The 21453-nt window shown below is 38.6% G+C and overlaps 1 protein-coding gene across 1 annotated transcript in view; it reads right to left on the reverse strand.

Annotated features, from left to right (window-relative positions):
• The window catches only part of rasgrf1 (Ras protein specific guanine nucleotide releasing factor 1), a 158158-nt gene that overhangs the window by 33723 nt on the left and 102982 nt on the right, over positions 1–21453 (reverse strand). Inside the window, exons 8-15 of the mRNA XM_028823351.2 lie at positions 20451–20560; positions 19982–20100; positions 14209–14369; positions 13519–13582; positions 9301–9434; positions 9130–9212; positions 8270–8518; positions 4015–4385 (exon numbers count right to left, since the gene is read on the reverse strand). Of these exons, the coding sequence (XP_028679184.1) occupies positions 4015–4385; positions 8270–8518; positions 9130–9212; positions 9301–9434; positions 13519–13582; positions 14209–14369; positions 19982–20100; positions 20451–20560 (1291 nt within the window). The remainder of the gene's footprint in view (positions 1–4014; positions 4386–8269; positions 8519–9129; positions 9213–9300; positions 9435–13518; positions 13583–14208; positions 14370–19981; positions 20101–20450; positions 20561–21453) is intronic.

The raw sequence follows: 21453 nt of genomic DNA on the forward strand, positions 1-21453 counted from the left end.
TTAAGGATTCAGTACTCTGAATGTATTCCTTTCTTCATTAAATAACAGCCAAAGAGAAATGAGATGTGAAACGAGCCGACAGATGACCAGCTAAGCTGGGATTTTAAACTCCAATCACTTTAATGAGAAGCTGATTCTTGCTGTTAATTAAACTCATTATTTAATTCCATGGCTTGTTGCTGCTCTCATTCTTTGTTGATTTTCTGATTTTTCTAAGAACACCATCACCATGTTTTGGTGACCTGAGAGATCAACCTTACTGAGACCTTCACCTTTCTTTATTTTTAGATACTGTGTGATGGGCACAGGGGAGCTGGTCATGTAGCGCCTCGTTTTGTGTCTCATTATTGTTTGGTTGCTAATTAAGGAAAAAGACGACTAAGGAGCCTGAGTCACGTTAATTAAAACTAAGGCAAAAGAAGTTAATTAGCAGAAAAAAACAGGTCACTAATGAAGAAGAAAGTTAGAATGAAAACCTGCAGCCACTGCAGCCCTCCAAGTCTGGAGTTCAACACCTGTGATTAACAGTATCATGATGTACAGTTAGGTCCATAAATATTTGGACAGAGACAACTTTTTACTAATTTTGGTTCTGTACATTACCACAATGAATTTTAAATGAAACAACTCCGATGCAGTTCAAGTGCAGACTTTCAGCTTTAATTCAGTGGGGTGAACAAAATGATTACATAAAAATGTGAGGCAACTAAAGTGTTTTTTTAACACAATCCCTTCATTTCAGGGGCTCAAAAGTAATTGGACAAATTAAATAACCGGAAATAAAATGTTCATTTCTAATATTTGGTTGAAAACCCTTTGCTGGCAATGACAGCCTGAAGTCTTGAACTCCTGGACATCACCAGATGCTGGGTTTCCTCCTTTTTAATGCTCTGCCAGGCCTTTACTGCAACGGCTTTCAGTTGCTGTTTGTTTGTGGGCCTTTCTGTCTGAAGTTTAGTCTTCAACAAGTGAAATGCCTGCTCAATTGGGTTAAGATCAGGTGACTGACTTGGCCATTCAAGAATTTTCCACTTCTTTGCTTTAATAAACTCCTGGGTTGCTTTGGCTGTATGTTTTGGGTCATTGTCCATCTGTATCATGAAACGCCACCCAATCAATTTGACTGCATTGAGCTGGATTTGAGCAGACAGTATGTCTCTGAACACCTCAGAATTCATTCAGCTGCTTCTGTCCTGTGTCACATCATCAATAAACACTAGTGTCCCAGTGCCACTGGCAGCCATGCACGCCCAAGCCATCACACTGCCTCCAACGTGTTTTACAGATGATGTGGTATGCTTTGGATAATGAGCTGTTCCACGCCTTCTCCATACTTTTTTCTTGCCATCATTCTAGTAGAGGTTGATCTTGGTTTCATCTGTCCAAAGAATGTTTTTCCAGAACTGTGCTGGCTTTTTTAAATGTTCTTTAGCAAAGTCCAATCTAGCCTTTCTATTCTTGAGGCTTATGAGTGGCTTGTACCTTGCAGTGCACCCTCTGTATTTACTTTCATGCAGTCTTCTCTTTATGGTAGACTTGGATATCGATATGCCTACCCCCTGGAGAGTGTTGTTCACTTGGTTGGCTGTTGTGAAGGGGTTTCTCTTCACCATGGAAATGATTCTGTGATCATCCACCACTGTTGTCTTCCGTGGACTTCCAGGTCTTTTTGCGTTGCTGAGTTCACCAGTGCTTGCTTTCTTTCTCAGGATGTACCAAACTGTAGATTTTGCCACTCGTAATATTGTAGCAATTTCTCGGATGGGTTTTTTCTGTTTTCGCAGCTTAAGGATGGCTTTTTTCACCTGCATGGAGAGCTCCTTTGACCGCATGTTGTCTGTTCACAGCAAAATCTTCCACATGCAAACACCACACCTCAAATCAACTCCAGGCCTTTTATCTGCTTAATTGATAATGACATAACGATGGACTTGCCCACACCTGCCCATGAAATAGCCTTTGAGTCAATTGTCCAATTACTTTTGAGCCCCTGACATGAAGGGATTGTGATAAAAAAATGCTTTAGTTGCCTCACATTTTTATGCAATCATTTTGTTCACCCCACTGAATTAAAGCTGAAAGTCTGCACTTCAACTGCATCTGAGTTGTTTCATTTAAAATTAATTGTGGTAATGTACAGAACCAAAATTAGAAAAAAGTTGTGTCTGTCCAAATATTTATGGACCTAACTGTAGTTACTAAACGTTAAAACCAGACCAATAATTCTGTGTAGAATGGGTGGTGAGAGGGGTGGAATTTAGGACTGTTGTCACTTAATGATTGAACAAGAATGGCACTGATTTCAGTGATTGTAGCTTCACTTGTTAAAAAATATGAAGCTGCAAAGTGGTAAACAAAAAAGTTGCTACTGCATACTTAGTATAATGGAATTGAATTTTCATTAAAATCTCAAAGGGTAAACAGTGTCAAACAGAAACCATGTATTGTATGCTTAAATCCTCCCAAGAATACAGGTCTAAATGCCACTTCATTTGTGACAGCCAGGGAGAAGCATTCCACTCCTTATTGGCAAATTGACCAGCAAAAAAAAAATACAGAGAATGCCCCACATGAGACATATTCATAATTGGACTCTGTAGCTGCCTGATCTGCATCCCATGTTCAATTTGGAACATGCATGCAACCAAGGTGTAGCTGCTTATATGTTAGGGTATCTAGTTTGCAGACACACACAGGTTAAATTCCTCTCAGCAAGTATTTTCTTTGACGGCGTTGTAAATTTTAAAATGTTCAGTTTTCAAAGTTAACCGCAAAAGATTTAGTTGCTAGTGAAGACAAGGTCAACCTTAATGCAATTCCAAAATAAGATGAAATATTATGTAATTTCACAAAATAATACACATCCACTATATAGAACAGATATGTAGTTTATTGCCTGCACATGTGTGATGAAAATTGGGCAGGGACACAAATTGAGTAATGACGGACATCCTCAGCGATTTGCTATTGGATTGTTACTCTTACTAATTTTACTAATGGCATGCACTCTACACTAGTTAGTAAATTTGTAAAATTTCAGACCACACCAAAATTGAATGCATAATAAACACCAAAGAGGCAGCAAAAAAAAAATCAGTTTTCAAACATGAATGAACACATGAAAAATGTAGACAAGTGAAAAGTGCTACATGTAGACAAAAGGAATGCTAATTATAAATTCATAAGTCATGTTATCTGCAGGAAGCAACCTTTGAAAATGATTTAGTGGTCTGTTTTAATACAATATTCCCTTTGTCTAGACAATGTGCAGAATCAATTAAAAAGGCAAATAAAATATTACCTTGTATTATATAAACTTGAATACAAATCAAGACAAGTTTCAATCAGACTCCATAATGCTGTAGTGACAGGAAAGGGCATGTCCAACTTTAAACCCCTTTAGCCACGAGCATAGAAGGCTGCATAGGCATCTGAGTCGGGTCTTCAAAGTTGTCAAAGATATTGATAAAATCTCCTCAACATCATTCTTTTAGGTAAGTATGAATCACATGAACTAGGGCAATGTTGGAACATAAATGGAAGTAAATTTAAGCCAGAAGCTAGGAAACTTTTCCTCATACAAAAGGATTGTGTGAATCTGGAAAATACTACTGAGTCATGTTTTCGAAAAGGAAACATTGACCAGAAGTTCTTGGATGAGATATAAGGACAAATTAGCTATTAAGAAAACAGATGTGCTTGGTGTGCTGAATTGTCTCCTTTCATTTATGAATCTGGTTTATCTATTTGCCCTACTGACTGATGATGGTGCATTTTGACAGATTTATCACAGAGTTATATAGAGACACAGTTTTTAACACATATTCATCATTTGACATTAAAACAGAGCTATCTAATGGAAATAATTTTACATAGGTAACATAGGTAACCTACAAAGTGAACATACTGTATTTTAAAGAGTCATTGGGACTCTAAACCTTAATGAATAGAGGTTAATAATTAGGTTCCTAATGAAGATTTACAACCGGAAACAAACTAATTACAAAGTCTTACCTGGTTTGCTTGGTGATGGATCTTCTGGTTTTTCCCCTTTCCCGTCAGATTCATCTTGGATTTTGTTGGAGATGGAGCTTGACACATACAACTTGTTGATGTCCAGACTGGTCTTGCTGAAAGGGGACATGGATGTGTACATGCTTGCATAGCCATTAGAAGAACAACTCAAGGCAGCCAGATCTAGGGCTTTTCCCCCTGTTATAATGGGGATATTCAAAGAAAGCTTTCTGCGGCGATTGGGTGATGAAGATTTGGTGATGGACAAAGGTGGAGGTGAGGAAAATTTTCTGCTAGCTCTGGGTGACTTTGGTGGCTCACCATACAAAAGCTTATTGTTTTGACTACTTGCAAAAAAAAGCTCCAAAGACCTGAAAAATAGCAGGCAGAAACAGAGGTATTAAACACCCAATTAAACACCTGTAGTGTAAAAATAAGATGCTTTGCAAGACAAACAGACACATTGAGCAGCTTAATAGGAAGGAGATTGAAAGGTTGAAGTGAAAAAGCAGAACATCTTGGAATTCTATTGTCTTCCAGTAGAAATGATCATCAACAGTTCATTACTTCCTAGACTTCCTCTGTAACTGTCTACAGTTGGTTCAACTTAAGCTAAAAACTTTATCGAGTAAGACAGTGGGTTACCAAATATTATTTGGTTGTCTGACTATCAACCCAAGCAAAAAATAAATTATAGTCTAATTCTTAAATTAATTTTCAAGACACTTGTTTTCAGCACACAGTGATATAACAACTACGCTTTATTTAATGTTCTGCTGGAGAAGACTGTAGCAGCAAGATACAGATTTCACAGGAAACATTAGTCTATTATTGTCCTGCATCATCTAGTCAAAAATAAGTAAAAAAATAAATAAAACAAGTGGATGTACAGGAAACCAGTCTTAAGAGATAGGGATACCATTCAGCCTCTAAAATAAAGGGGATATAGGGGTCAGAGGGCATGTCTGAGCCATTAAACTGTAATTGAGGTGCTCGTTTTATTGACGACTCTACAACCTTTTCAGCTGATAAGCTTAATTTGAGGAGGAAAGTGAAATCCTCTGGAGTCAGCTAATCCTTAATCATTTGCTCTCCTTTTTCCAACATTTAAAGAGTACCACTGACTGTCAGCCTGGGGCTTTACTTCAAGTGAAATGAGCATACTCTTGCACCCTTTAGAGTACAGGTCAATAAGCGGCTATTCTTACTGCTTCCCCATCAATACCTTCCATAATGGAGATGTCGGATATTGCTTAGATGATGTTGCAAATGGAAAGAAGGTCAAAAGACACAGACAGCTGCCAATGGTTCAGTTCATTTTCTTTATGTAATCCTCTTCTGGGGTTAAAATCAGGAAGCAACCTCAATGTAGAGTGTTTTCATAAATATTTAATTGCCTCGATTCTCTGCAGAGCTGAGGAGCAGAAGAAGGGGTGGGGTCCTGCCGCAGAGTGGTTGGTTTCCATAGTGATGCTAGACAGCTGCAGGCCAGCCTCATGGAGCACACGGTCAAGTGACAGGAAGCCAAATGATCCTCTGTAATGGCGTATGTCTCCTCTTGCTTGATTCGGGTTTGTTTATGAATTGTCTTTTCTGCAGTAACCTTAGCATTTCTTCCAGCTGACATTACCCAAAATTGTTAAGAGAATGTACTGTAGAAGCAGCTCATTTTGCTAACCTGTTCTTTCGCTCCTGTTAGATGACACGTTGTGTAGGAGGATTTAAAGTGGAGAATGAATTAGACTGTTACAAGTAACATTCCACCACCTAGAACAACAAACTGAAGATAGACAGACATGTAATGCCTTTTGAGCAAACTCTGTTGTTAAGGTATATGTTTGCTGTTTTTTAATCTGTAGACAAAAAAAAAAAATCTAAGAAACATCTCATATAAAACTAAGTTGCACAAAATACCCACCTGAATGTAGGCTACCTGGATAATAATGGAATAAATCTAGGGACACAATTCATTTATCATTTTGATCTAAGTTTTGGTAGATTAAATTTGACAGAAAACTGAAATTGTGGCCACAATGAATGTATTGCTTAATCTAACTTATACTGTGTTACCTTAGCTAGAAAGAAACATCTTATCTGAATACTAGCCATGTGCGCACAACTACGTCTCTGAAGGGCTCCCTGTTTAAACGCGGCTGCCAGTCGTGAACTGGGCCCTTCGTCGCACAGCATTATGATTTTTTATAAGGGAAACAAAATTACAAAACAAAACCCTTGGACATTGATTTGATAGGAACGGCCTACTCGGAATCACTGCCCGAATAGTAATTATGTGGTGGTGGAGGAGCATTTCTGCTTCTCTCCGTTCACAGTCCGTCTCGTTTTCACGACGCTGTCGTTTCCTCTCACGATCTCTTCTCAACCTTTCTCCAGTCTCGCAGGTTACTTTGTGGCAATCCAAAGAGTAAAGAAGAACCAATGCTTCTTTCTTGAACTCCAAACGCCGACTGATGGAAAATCACAGAAGTGTGTCCGACTTATATACTCTGACTGCCGACTCCAAGAAGTGGGTGAACATTCGATTTGGACGAAGTGCTGCCAACGACTGTCAATAGAAACACAAAAAAACCACAGTCTCGACAACGAAGCAGGTGTCGACGCCAGATCTAAACACAAAGAGTGCTATCGACAGTGTTTGTAAAGAAAAGTAACAACCAAGGCAGTGTCAGGGGAACATGAATTCGCAGACAAACAAAGATTAAGATCCAAATGAAGATTATATATAAAGATTAGTTAATTTAAAGCACAACAATTTGTTTAGTTTGAATGTCTGTGTTTTGAGGTGTGACTGGAGTACTACAGTCTTCAGAAGTATAAGCCTGGAGGAGATTCTTAATGCAATGCCTATGTTTTAGCTGTCTCTCTACTGCCATCTAGTGCTTCTTCTTCTAATTCATTCGTGGACAAACGAAGATCAAGATCCAAATGAAGATTATATATAGAGATTAGGTATTTGACCTGGACTAAGAGGTATTAATTGGCAACAGCCCATATGAGTTGAATTAATACATGATATAAAACAAAAAATGCATATCTGAATCAAGATCAAGCAATAAAGAACCTCATTTGGATAAATATTGTTTGTTATTGAAAGCAAAATGTTCACCTGATGAAGAATATTTGACTATATTGTAAGTCACTGAAGACTGAAATTTTTGTGCAGGGTAGACGGTGAGCACTAGGGCTGGCATGAAACGTTTTACAAGGTATACATAACTTGATGTGACATATATCATACAAGGGTGTGACCAGAATTCAGAAAGTAGATACAATAACAAGTTTGGTCTGGAAATGGTGCATCTTGGTAATTGTCAAGAGTTTGGAGTTAGGCAACAGTAACTCGTTTGTATTTGAGAGTAAGAAGTTCTACATTCCAAAGAGCTGTCAGATGACACTCTTTTGACCAAAGGGATTTTAAAGTGACCCTTTGATTCCAGAAGTACCCACAGAACAAGCTTGAAACAGAAGACGAGCCAAGAGTTATATAGTAGGAGACAAGTCAAATGGGAAAAACACAGAAAGTCAGCAAAGTGTATGGGAACACTGACTAGCTTCTAGACTTGTGGAATATGACTAAAGCAAGAGATTATGTTGTTTTATGTTGTTTTCTCCCTTTCCGATCATCCTTTACTTCCTGTTTGGTAATGAAAGTTTTGACATAAGAATAAGTTTACCTGATTGCTAGTACTGTAATGTGATTTGGACTTAAACAAGTTTTATGGATCTAATTATGCCAAGACAAATTAAACAGAGCTAGACTAAAGAAAGCACTGCTTGGTTTCAATCTAGGTGATGCAAGGTGAATTAAAAATAACAGACCTGAATATACAAGTCACTTAGACAGGACTAATATCTTGTCTTATTCAGTTTGAGGTCACCTGAACTCTGGTAAGAATCTTTTTTATAAACCATTTTAAAGCCTTATATGAACATGGGTTAATTTAAATGAATCTCATTTGAATATACATTCCTTGATAATATGCAAAGATTCTCATCTGGATTAAGGCCACTTGAACTTTATTGAAACTCTAAACTGAATGAAAGACCATCTTTGGAGACATGCATGCTTGAAGTGTATTAATAGTCTGAATTGAATGAATGGCTCCCTGTGGTGGAGTGCATTATCTTGATGGTTGCCATCTAGTTTTGTGGCTGAGTTCATTATATGTCATAAAATATGCTGGAATTCAAAGAAGAAAATTGGAAAGCACTATGCAGGGCAACCTGAAGAACTTACCTAGCTGGTATGGCACTGATAGGCTTCTTATAAATGGTAATGAGCTTGTCCAGAACCACATCTGCAGTGGTGAACACACGGTATGAGTGCAGAAACGTATTCAGAAAATCAATGCTGAGAAACCTTAAGTCTGTCAGTCTCTCGAGTAGACGCTCCACACTTGCATAGCGAATCTGCAAGACCTTGCAGGAATTCATCATTTTGCTGAACCGGATGTCCACGTCATCACAGTACAGACTAGTGTCAGACCTGGATAGAAATGATGGTAAAGAGAACCATGTTTTTAGAGGCAGATTTTCTTGAGGGAATCAGGCACTCAAGTAACATAACATAAAGATGAAACTCGAAAAATCCATTTAATTCAAATCAGGGTTGTGGGTGACCAGAGACTATCCAGCAGCATTTACAGTATTGTAAGGCAGAGACCGACTCTGAATTGCGCACAGGGTTCACGCATGCACACCTTCACTCCATCCAATATTGAAACTCACATGGATCCAATTTAGAATTGCTTTTCAACCTAACAAGTACATATTTGGGGATGTTGGAGGAAAACTGGAGTACCTGGAGGAAGATCTTTGCAAACAGATGGAGAATGGGCAGTTCCACAGAGGAAATGGTAGGGTGTGATAGTCAAACTTAGGATCCTAGATCCATGAATGATGATGGGGAATGGTCACTGAGTGCTGTCCTAGTCAGTCAAGTGTTTTTTTATTTTTTGTGCATGTGGAACATATAGTTAAGTGTCAACACCACATGCCAATTATTTGAAATTGACATTTGAAACATTTTCTGATTTTTGTCTGCTTCACCTGTGAATATGTTTGCATTATTAGCATCTAACTTTTCAGGTTACTTACTTTATCATTTGTGGAACAGTCACTTTTGAATTTTCTTCAAAGGCATTCATCATGAGACCATTGCACCGGATATTATCAATGCACTTGAAGAAGAGGCAGAAAGCAAAAGTTATGCTGGATGCAAAACTGGCTGTTACTGTACACTCATTCACAGCAGTTAGGTTTACTCACTTGGCTGATGTCACTTGTCCAAGCTGATTTTTCCTGGCGGGATGATGCTACCAGGATGACAGTAAAAGACTGTGCATCTTTTGGTTCAACAACAATTTTGAAATCAAGATGTTCCATGTCTTGACCTGTCTTTGCTAAAAACAGTGTAAAATTCAGAACATATGGAGTTTAGGTGTAAAGCTTAATTAACTGTTTTTTTCCTCCTGTATGTTGCTACCTGATTTTAGCCTTATTTAAACTTACTTTATGTTAAATTTCTCTGCTCATTGCCATTTTTATATTATTGCCATTATGAGTGCTTTAAACAAAGACTTAAAGGCTGTAAGAATTTAAAAAACATTGATGTAGGTGCCTGTTGCTGCAATTGTATGTAAAATATACATCACATAGATAGATAGATAGATAGATAGATAGATAGATAGATAGATAGATAGATAGATAGATAGATAGATAGATAGATACTTTATTAATCCCAAGGTAAAATTCACAAATCCCAAGGGGAAATTCACAAACATGACATTATATAAAACATTTTTAGATTATAATTGACACCCAAAATATAAAAACAATTTAATACACAAATCTTTCAACTTTTTGCCCTTTAAACCGTGTCACCTTTAATTGGTGTCAAAATCTGTCTGCAGCCTTAACCAATAGTAATTTTACAGTCTTATACTGTTCTCCAGTCAAATCTATATTTCACAACTTAGTATGATTGGAGACTGAACTTGTTACATTTCAGAATGCTATGTTTGTACCTAATGCAGTCATATCTGGTGCTATCTTCATATCCTTAGGTCTTGCTTATTTGTAGTAGAATAAATTCAATTGATAGAAATGCTACATTTAACCCAGCCACAGGGGATGCGCAAACCAGTGTGTTTCTTTCTGCTGGTCCCAAGCCCGGATAAATGGGGAGGGTTACATCAGAAAAGGTATCCATTATAAAATTTTGCCAGATCAAAATGCGGATAACAATACAAATTTCCATACCGGATCGGTTGAGGCCTAGGTTAACAACAGCCACCACCAATACTGTTAGCCAACAGGGTGCTGGTAGAAACTGGGCTACTATTGGCCAAAGAAGGAGAAGAAGAGGGGGGAGACGTGTCCGGAGGCAGGAGGAGTGGAGGAAGGTAAAGAGAGTAGACCTGAGGGTAGGAAATTTGAATGTTGGCAGTATGACTGGTAAGGGGAGAGAGTTAGCCGATATGATGGAGAGAAGGAAGGTTGATATATTGTGTGTGCAAGAGACTAAATGGAAAGGGAGTAAGGCCAGGTGGATCTGAGGTTGATTCAAATTGTTCTATCATGGTGTGGATGAGAGGAGAAATGGGATAGCGATTAGTCTGAAGGAACAGTATGTCAAGAGTGTTATGGAGATGAAAAGAGTGTCAGACAGAGTGATGATTATGAAGCTGGAAACTGAAGGTGTGATAATGAATGTTGTTAGTGCATATACCCCACAAGTTGGGTATGCGATGGATGAGAAAGAAGATTTTTGGAGTGAGTTGGATGAAGTGATGAACAGTGTACCCAAGGGATAGAAAGTCGTGATTGGAGCGGATTTCAATGGATATCTTGGTGAAGGGAACAGAGGAGACGAGGAGGTGAATTTTAGGTATTGTATCAAGGGGAGGAACGAAGAAGGTCAGATGATGGTGGATTTTGCGAAAAGGATTGACATGGCTGTGGTGAATACATATTTTAAGAAGAGGGGGGACATAGGGTGACATACAAGAGTGGAGGAAGATGCACACAGATAGATTATATCCTGTGCAGGAGGGTCAATCTGTAGGAGACTGAAGACTGCAAAGTGGTGGCAGGGGAAAGTGTAGTTAGGCAGCACATGATGGTGGTCTCTATGTTGGAGATCAAGAAGAAGAGGAGGAGAATGAGGGCAAAGCCAAGAATCAAATGGTGGAAGATGAAAAAGGAAGACTGCAAGGCTGAGTTCAGGGAGGAGGTAAGACAGGCACTGAGTGGCAGTGAAGAGTTTTCTAGATAGCTGGGCAACTACAGCAGATGTAGTAAGGGTGACAGCAAGTAGGGTGCTTGGCGTGACATCTGGACAGAGGAAGGAGGAAAAGAAAACCTGGTGGTGGAATGGGGAAGTACAGGAAAGTTAACAGAGGAAGAGATTGGCGAAGAAGAAGTAGGATAGTCAGAGAGATGCAGAAAGTAGACAAGAGTACAAGGAGATAAGGCACAAGGTGAAGAGAGAGGTGGTGAAGGCTAAAGAAAAGGCATATGATGAGTTGTATGAGAGGTTGGACACTAAGGAGGGAGAAAAGGACCTGTACCGATTGGCTAGACAGAGGGACCGAGCTGGGAAAGATGTGCAGCAGGTTAAGGTGATAAAGGATAAAGGTGGAAACATACTCACAAGTGAGGAGAGTGTGTTGAGCAGATGGAAAGAGTACTTTGAGAGGCTGAAGAATCAAGGGTATGAGAGAGAGAGAAGGTTGGATGATGTGGCGATAGTGAATCAGGAACTGCAACAGATTAGCAAGGAGGAAGTTAGGACAGCTATAAAGAGCATAAAGAATGGAAAGGCCGTTGATCTAGATGACATGCCTATGGAAGCATGGAGGTGTTTAGGAGAGATGGCAGTGGAATTTTTAAGTAGATTATTTAATGGAATCTTGTAAAGTTAGAGGATGCCTAAGGAGTGGACAAGAAGTGTACTGGTACTGATTTTTAAGAATAAGGGGGATGTGCAGAGCTATAGTAACTACAGGGGGATGAAATTGATGAGCCGCAGCATGAAGTTATAGGAAAGAGTAGTGGAAGTTAGGTTAAGAAGTGAGGTGATGATTAGTGAGCAGCAGTATGGTTTCATGCCAGGAAAGCTCACCACAGATGCAATGTTTGCTCTGAGGGTGTTGATAGAGAAGTATAGAGAAGGCCAGATGGAGTTCCACTGCGTCTTTGTGGCCCTAGTGAAAGCATATGACAGGGTGTCGCAAGAGGAGTTGTGGTATTGCATGAGGAAGTCGGGAGTGGCAGAGAGGTATGTAAGAGTTGTACAGGATATGTACGGGGGAAGTGTGACAGCGGTGAGGTCTTTGGTAGGAGTTACAGATGCATTCGACATGGAGGTGGGATTACATCAAGGATCATGTCTGAGCCCTCTCTTATTTGCAATAGTGATGAACAGGTTGACAGACGAGATTAGACAGGAGTCCCCATGGACTATGATGTTTGCTGATGAAATTGTGATCTGTAGCAAGAGTAGGGAGGAGGCTGAGGAGACCCTGGAGAGGTGGAGATATGCTCTAGAGAGGAGAGGAATGAAGGTGAGTAGGAACAAGATAGAATACATGTGTGTAAATGAGAGGGAGGTAAGTCTAATGGTGTGGATGCAGGGAGTAGAGCTGGTGAAAATTAATGAATTTAAATACTGGGGATCAATAGTGCAGAGCAACGGTGATTGTGGAAGAGAGGTGAAAAAGAGAGTGCAGGCAGGGTGGAATGGGTTGAGAAGAATGTCAGGACTAATTTGTGACAGATGGTTATCAGCAGGAGTGAAAGGGAAGGTCTACAGGATGGTAGTGAGACCATCTATGTTATATGGGTTGGAGACAGTGGCACTGACCAGAAAGTAGGAGACAAAGCTGGAGGTGGCAGAGTTAAAAATGTTAAGATTTCCACTAGGTGTGGCAAGGATGGACAGGATTAGAAATGAGTACATTAGAGGGTCGGCTCAGGTTGGACGATTAGGAGACAAAGTCAGAGAGGCGAGATTGCGTTGGTTTGGACATGTGCAGAGGAGAGATGCTGGGTATATTGGGATAAGGATGTTAAAGATAGAGTTGCCAGGCAAGAGGAAAAGAATAAGGCCTAAGAGAAGGTTTATTGATGTGTTGAGTGAGGACATGCAGGTGATGGGTGTAACAGAGCAAGATGCAGAGGACAGGAAGATATGGAAAAACATGATCCGCTGTGGCAACCCATAATGGAAGTAGCCGAAAGAAGAAGAAGAAGAAGAAGAAGAAGAAATGCTACATTTGTATTTAGTAGGTCATTTGCAAGAGCATGCATAGTTGACAGAATGATGTCAATGTCTGCTTTGTATCCAGATGGTACAAAAATAACTAATAATTTACCTTTAAACAAGTTAACCTAAAGTAGTCTGTACAATCATCATAAATAGCAGAGATTTATGAAAAAAACAGGCAAACCTTTTAGGCTTCACATAAGTTACTCATGTCTTACCCTCGTCGTCTGTCCCTTCTGGTTCCTCAACCAAAGTGCAGTCAATAAGGGAGATCACCCCATTCTAGTGAGAAAGAGTATACAGAATGTATAATTAGCATGACCACCCAAGAACGCTTCTTTCTATTTCTTCTTTTCATTTGCTTTTTGTTTTCAATACCTGAATAGTATGGTAGTGAGTCAAGGACCTCTTGACCCAGGCATTTTTCAACATTTTGTTCAGTTTGCTAAAGTACTGATATGTTGTCATTAGGAAAGCTAGACACGTTCTGGCAACAAGCACTTCACAGTACTCTGCTGTGGTGGAAGAAACCAGCCATATTCTGATGTAATAGACCATTTTTTACGGTGCAGAGTACAGTAGTCCCATCAGAAAAATTGTGGACTATGTCTGAATAGGAGTTATTGACGAAAACAATTGTATTTCCTAACAATGAATCACCAGATACCTAAATGTTAATCTTATGAATTATGGTCATAATACGAGATATTTGTACCTCAGTGCCAAAGTGTTAATGGTTGTATTATCTAGTTCTAGTTTCCTAGTGCTCTTTGGAGATTTTCTGCAGCAGCTGAATGAACTCAGTAAAAAGTATCAATAAAATAAGTAACAATAACAGTGTTGCTCTCTGGATAACTATTTTGATAACTGGCTTGTAAACAAAGTTGGCTACTGTATAATATATTTACTTTAGTTAGGTGGAGTTTTCCTCCAGATCCTCTAGTGCATATGATCAAATGTTTGGAGAACAGAAAGCATTGTCTCTCGCCCTCCTTCTTCAATGAAAGAGACCCTAAACGGCCTCTTGTGATTTTTCCCTTTTCACTCATTGGGACCTGAATCAAGGAGCCTGCATCAGAAAAAAGATAACAGAATCACTAAAAAAAAAATAAATCACAGTGGCAATGTGCAGTTACAAAGTTAAAAAAACATATCATAAACAGCAAAACCAGATATACTGTAAATATTTTTGCACTCTCTTACTGCATAACATGAAGATCAGATAATAAATTACTGAATTAGAGAAATAATCAATCAAAATACACTCAGTGTCCACTTTTTAGGTATACCTGTTCCTTGACACAAATAAAACATATCCGTACTCCTCCAAACAGTTAATCATGTAACTGTAGATCAATTTATGTAACATGCAGACACGTTCAAGAGCTTTGCTTGACCACACAATTAGCCTGACAAGATGCATGATTTAGGCAACGTTGACTGTGGTGTGTTTATTGGTGTAAGACACGTTGGTTTCAGTATCTCAGGAACAGCCGTCCTCCTGGGATTTCTACACACTACAGTCTCTAGGGTTTACACTCAGTGTTTGTTCAGTAGATGAAAACACCTGCTTAATGAGAGGAACTGAGAATGGTCAGGCTTGTCTAGCTAACAGAAAGGCTAGAAATTCTCAAATAACAGTTCCTTACAGCACTGATGCATTGAAGGGCTCCTGAACATGCAGTAAGTGAGATCATAAAGTGGATGGAGTATAGCAGCAGAAGAGTACGCCATGTTTTACTCATGTCAGCTAAGACAGGAAAATAAGGCCGCAATTTGAATGTAATCATTAGAACCGGGCAATTTAAGATTGGAATAATGTTGCTTGGTCTGAAAAATCTTTATTTATACTGCAACGTGAAGATGGTAGGGTCATACTTTGGAGTAAACAAAGTGAACGCATGGATCTGTCTAGCCTTATGCCAGTGATACAGGCTGATGGTGGTAGTGTAATGATGTGGGGTTGTTTTCTTGGCATGTATTAGGCTTCTAAATATCAACTCAATGTCATTTGAATGCTCCAACATATAGTAGCATAGCATTATCTCTTGCCATGTGTATCCCTTTATGGCCACAGGATCTTGTTTTTCAAATGGATACTTGCAGCACATCATAAAACACGCATCATTTCAAGCACTTTCTGAGATAATGAGAGTGACTTCCATTTACTCCAATGACCTGCAGAGTGTGTAGTTATCAATCCAACAGAGGTGCAGGATGAAAGTATGGAGGAAAACTGCAGGAACTGTTATCAAGAATGTAGGAGCATAAAACTGTATAAAGAGTGGTTCTAGCACCTTGTCAATCCAGGCCTCAAAGAATTAAGGCTGCTCGTGGGTCATAGTGATGGCAGGTGGAAGAGTGGGGGTGAGCAGGATTCAGGATAGTTGTACCTAATAAAGTGGCCACTGAATGTAAACTAATGGTACCAAGCAACAAACAATAATAACCTTTCAATGTCTGAGTCAAAAAATGATGAATGATCTAGAATGCCACAATCATTTCAGTTCTAAAGCTTTTATTGTATGTATTTGATAATGACGGAAAAACAGCCTAATGCTATGTCTCTAACCTTGACTTTATTATGCATCGTAGGATTCATATTAACTGGCCTAACCTAAATCTTTTGAGAAGAAAAGCAAGACAAGCAAATTGTTTCTCCCTTCCTCCATTCATCCATACTTTACAGCAGTGTACTTTTAACAATACAGCATAGAACTAATGTTTGTTCAAGCACCACCAAACACAAGGTATAAAGTAATTTAACAACAGACTCGAGTTCTTCACCAGGCATGCTCACATATTCATCCAGTTTTTAATTTCAAGTCATTTTGTTGGATTATTTTGATAAACACAGAAAAAAACATATAAACCACACAAAGAAGGCATCCCTGGGAATTTAACTACACCTGAATCACCTGGGGCCTCATGTATAAACGGTTCGTATGCACAGAAATGTTGCATACGAACGTTTCCATGCACAAATCACGATGTATAAAACCTAAACTTGGTGTAAAGCCACGCACATTTCCACGGTACCTCATACTCTGGCGTACGCAAGTTCTCCGCTCGGTTCTGCAGACTGGCAACACACAGCGTCAAAGCAGTGTTACTGTTCCTGTGTGGTTACCCTTTCTTTCTTACATCCACATTCCTGACGCGGCTTTATAAATACACTAAAACTAACTGCATATTGTTTATTAGTGTAATGCAACTGATTGTAACTAACCTGTAACAATATAATGGTCCAGGGAATAGCCATAGTATTCCAAATACCATAACTGCTTTAGCGTTGTTACTCTCACTGCACCTTCTTTTTCTTCTCTCAGCTGCTCCCGTTAAGGGTTGCCACAGCGGATCATCTTTTTCCATATTACTCTCACTGCACCACTTGGAGTATTTATATCACTGTATCTGAGTGGGGAATCACAGCAGCAGCTGATCAGAAAGAGAATTATCGAGATACAGCATCAAGCACACGCTGTCTCAGCCATGGCAAAACGCTTCAGAGCCTTTCCTGTATGGACCTCGCGGTTCAGAAACAGTTTCATCCCAAGAACTTTAAATGCACTCAATCAGCCATCAAGTGCTCCTTGTAGAACTGTTTGTACTTATAAGTACAATCACCTCACTGTAAACTTGCACTACAGTTATAATATTGCACAACCTGTGCCACTTTATAAAGCGCGTATTTACATATGATGACGGTATCATTTTTATGATGAAATGCAGCAAAATATGTTGATTATATTATACAGATAAAACTTTAACTTCATTTAAATAATCTATATTGTTAATAATCAAACATGTGAGGACACGGTGCCGCAGCGCTGGCTAGTTCACGGATTATTCTATACCTTGTGCTTTATTCTTGCTGGTCTAGCATGACACTGGTAGGATAGATAGATAGAATAATTAAACACGTACTACGAAGATATTTCAATATTCCTTAAACGTTTTGAAGAATCGTCATTCTAAGCTTACAAATGACTTAACGTCTATTACAGAGCTGATTGTGTGGCGATTGGGTATTTGGAGAAAGAAAAGTAAGGACAATAATTGGAAGTTAGTATGTTTGAAAGAGACAATACTGCTGTGATAAATTATTTCATTGAAGGTTGCGCATGGCGCAGCAAGTATCTTGCGTGAGATATGAACAAGCACTGTGCCACCGTGTTCCCATGTTTAATAACATGTTTTCAATCCTATCATCATGAAAAAGATATCCTGTATGCATCTCATTATTTTAATTATTCAGAGAGATGTAATATCACGAATGTAATGGATTCTGTGTCCTGTCAGAGAAAGAGAAAGCCCGTTTAAGAAGCAGGTAGTGATTCACACACACAGAGCACATAGAAGATCAAATACAGAACAAAGCATTGAACGTGCTACTTCAGTTACGATGGGATTTAAGAAACTAGTAAATTAAACGATTTTAAGATGAAGTTTATGATGGTCTACTTTAATGGCAAAATAAACTACGTGATTAAAGTGGAAATTTCGAGATTAAAGTTGACATTTCGTGCTTTTTTCCCACTGTGTGCCTATTTTTTTTGTCTGTACCCTAATAAGCTTTCATATGACACTCAGACGGTGGGCTACGACTCGCCTTTTCACAGCAACTTTGATATGTGACTTCTTCTTTATTTTGGGCACTGTGCGACTTTGTGAACTTGAGCTTTCGAGTTTCTCTGACACTCTGTCACTCGATCAACTTCCTTTTGTTGTTTATACCACTGTTTAAACCAACAAATAGTACATTTTTCTTTGCCTCCACTTGGTATTCACTGAAATTCTTATATTTTCCCCCGTGATTTTCCCATTGTCTTTTCACAGAAGGCTGAGCTTAAGGGCTATTTATATTGATTTGCATACTCAAAGAGGCAAAATTCTGACAGGAGTTGGGGCGGGACAGCAGGCGCGTGCATGTGCGTTACTTTTCACGCTGATCGGAATTTATGTAGTGGAAGAACGTGGAAGTTTGTGTACGCACAGATTCCTGCATCTGGATTTTTCTGTGCGAATGCACATTCCCGCTTTTGTGCTTACGCCATATTATAGTGTGAGTTCTATGCACGGCGTTTTACATGAGGCCCCTGATGCCAGTTATGCCCTCCACTCTACAGTAATGACACCCTTAAACAAACTAATAAGCCATAAATGCATTCTTGTGCATTTAACAAGAAATAGCCAGCTAGTTCTGCAACAAGCGATAAACAAGAATAAATCAAACAATATGTCATAACAACTAAACAATCAACCAATATTAAATTAAAATTAGTCTACCAAAAACACTTACTGTATAAATATTTTATTTGTAAGCAACCCATGCAATAAATCACCCAAACTGTACTGAATATCAATCAACTAATTAGTAAGAATTGAAAAATAAACAACGGTTTAGCAACATATTAACAAAATGCCCATACAACAAAAACAACCCAAACAGCTAAAATGATGTACCACACAAACATTGAGGCAATAAGTTAAATCAAATACTTTTTCTCCATTACCCTCTAACCAACTACTCATGAATCCATTTACTGAACCAAGTCTGTGAGATGCTGGAGTGTAGAAGGGCACGCTTTCATACAAAACTAAACTCACTCATACAAGGCAAATCTTGAGTCACTAATCAACCTAACTAGCTTTTGGATGTAGTAATAATAAACAGAATGTACAAACTCCACACAGACTGTGACAGTGGCAGTTATTCAAACTTAGTCTCCTGAAGTTGTGAGGCAATAATGGCAGCCACTGCACCACTTTACTAGCATAGTAAGAAACTTGTGCATTGCTACATTTTTTAGGCATACATTACATTTAAATAACAACCATAAAAATCAACCAACCATTCAGTTAAGTACATAGACACATAGCAGGTGATCTGCTTTCAATACATTATGACATACAATCTTAATTTAGCAAAGCAAAAAACAACTAACTGGATCAATCAATCCCAGTTATACAATTTGCATTAAGTCTGGATTCCAAGAGATAAAACATAGTAATATAATTGACTTTGCTGTAAAACATGGACAATGATGAGGAAAGCCATCTAGCCACTGTGCACACAGAGACAAAAAAGCTAAAAACAGCAATGAATGCATTCCAACACAGAAAGGAACCTCTTACATTATGGCAAGAGTGATCGATGCAATGTGGCACTGGACGTGAAAACAGCAAGAAGAATGGATCACTAATAGATCAAGGAAACTGCACCATCAATCCCAGGAGATAAGGAGGGAGACCTTTTAGAACATGAAAGGAAGGAAGAAATAAGAAAATGATGGTGAAAAACAGATGTTGAGATCTGGAAGATGCAGGATGGGTGGAAACCAGTGTCAATCAACAAAGAAAGTTAGTGATGAGGTGGCTGTGACTAAACACAAACAACTGATCTGAAGGATACTTTGGGAACATGTCATTCAATGATGGATCAAAATCTAATAATAAACAGATGTAATGGTAAGACTCAAAATGTTGAATATGAGAGATGTGATGAATACCCAACAATGACTGATGATGATCTACAATAAAATGAAGGCAATGCAAGAGAAAGTCCTCATTTGGTTAGTACAGCATGCCTTGTTGATCTTGGGAAGATAATGGGACCACAAACAGAATAACCCATGTTCACACAAAAAGTGAGTGCTAATTGAGATGTTACTTGAATACCTTGTCTCACAAAGGTCTGACTGGTGTCCAGCAGAATCTCGCAGCCTTCCACAATCATTCGCTCGATTGCCAGATTCTTGCGGATATTTTCCGTTTCACTCACTTCATCGTGCATTATTCTGGGCATAAATGAAGGGTAATGCTTAATTTTTCTTTAGAGAATATTATTAATTTTTGTCAGGATTTCACACTTCATTTTTGCTGAGTTTTTTGCAGTATCTATATCAAACACTGCAGAGGAAAATTTTTCAACTGTTTGCTAATCTTATGTTTATTCTTTCGCTTCAGGTTTTTCTGTAATATTGTAATTTTTTAGTTCCTGACATACATTTTTTTAAAAAAAATCATGTCACAGGCTCTGTGGAGCAGAGCTGTTAAATCAACACATTAATGGTAATACTGCAAAAAAAGAACATCCGATTTTGATAAAAAAAGAAGAAAAGATAAACTTTTGGTATGAAATGCTTACCTGGATAGTTCTTCCAGCTTTGATTTGGCATAGTCAAGGCTATTCCTCTCTACATGTTCATGAGGGGTGTGAGCCAACAGTTCATGCAGGGTTAGGATGTATCGGGGAATCTGCAGGCAAAAAGGAAAGATGGCAAATGTCCGAAAAAACTAGTGATTGAGAATAATAGGTAGATTCTTCTATTCTTTAAATATACCTAAAATATGTGGCAAAGTCAGTTTTAATTGGGATCAAATAAGAAGCAAACAGCAACCGGAATTAAAAGAAATATCTGCCACTACATGCAATATACAGTACATGTATGGCTGCAGATGTAGATGGCTGACTAACTTTCAAGATGCATTGTCCCAGGCTGAAGACTGAATAGTTTCAGTCTAAACAGCAAATCAAAGACAAAGCAGTGATCATACTACAAATGACAATGTGAACTGTAGACAAAGTGTTGCCATTAAAAATAAACACTTATTCCTTGCGCTTCTAGAATATGAAAATATTAGGTGAATCCCATTGTCCAGACCAGAATACAAATAATAACTGGTCCTATAAAACATATCTCTAACATCTGAATGGGAGCACCCACTTACTGTACTGAGCTAATACAACTGTAGGGAGTTATTCGAAAGCACTGGACATTTCGATCTTTACTCTGTCAATGGAGAAAAGGCCTGAGCACTTATGTAGGGAATAGTATGGGAAAGGGCATGAGGTCGTATTCTGTTTGCAGGAAGTCGTGTGTAACCGTAGCTAAAGAAAAAAGATAAAAAGGGTTGTGGAATTTTGATAACCACTTATACTTAAGATTTTTATTTTATCTTATTATACTTAAGCAGGCAAATTGTAACTTGGAGCAAGACACTATATATTGTAAAGGTTTTAGAAAGTTAAACAGCAAGATATACTGTAAGGAGTAAGATTATCATCCATCCATCCATTTTCCAACCCGCTGAATCCGAACACAGGGGTCTGCTGGAGCCAATCCCAGGGCACAAGGCAGGAACCAATC

This window comes from Erpetoichthys calabaricus, chromosome 17, assembly GCF_900747795.2.
Source record: "Erpetoichthys calabaricus chromosome 17, fErpCal1.3, whole genome shotgun sequence".
Taxonomy (NCBI): domain Eukaryota; kingdom Metazoa; phylum Chordata; class Cladistia; order Polypteriformes; family Polypteridae; genus Erpetoichthys; species Erpetoichthys calabaricus.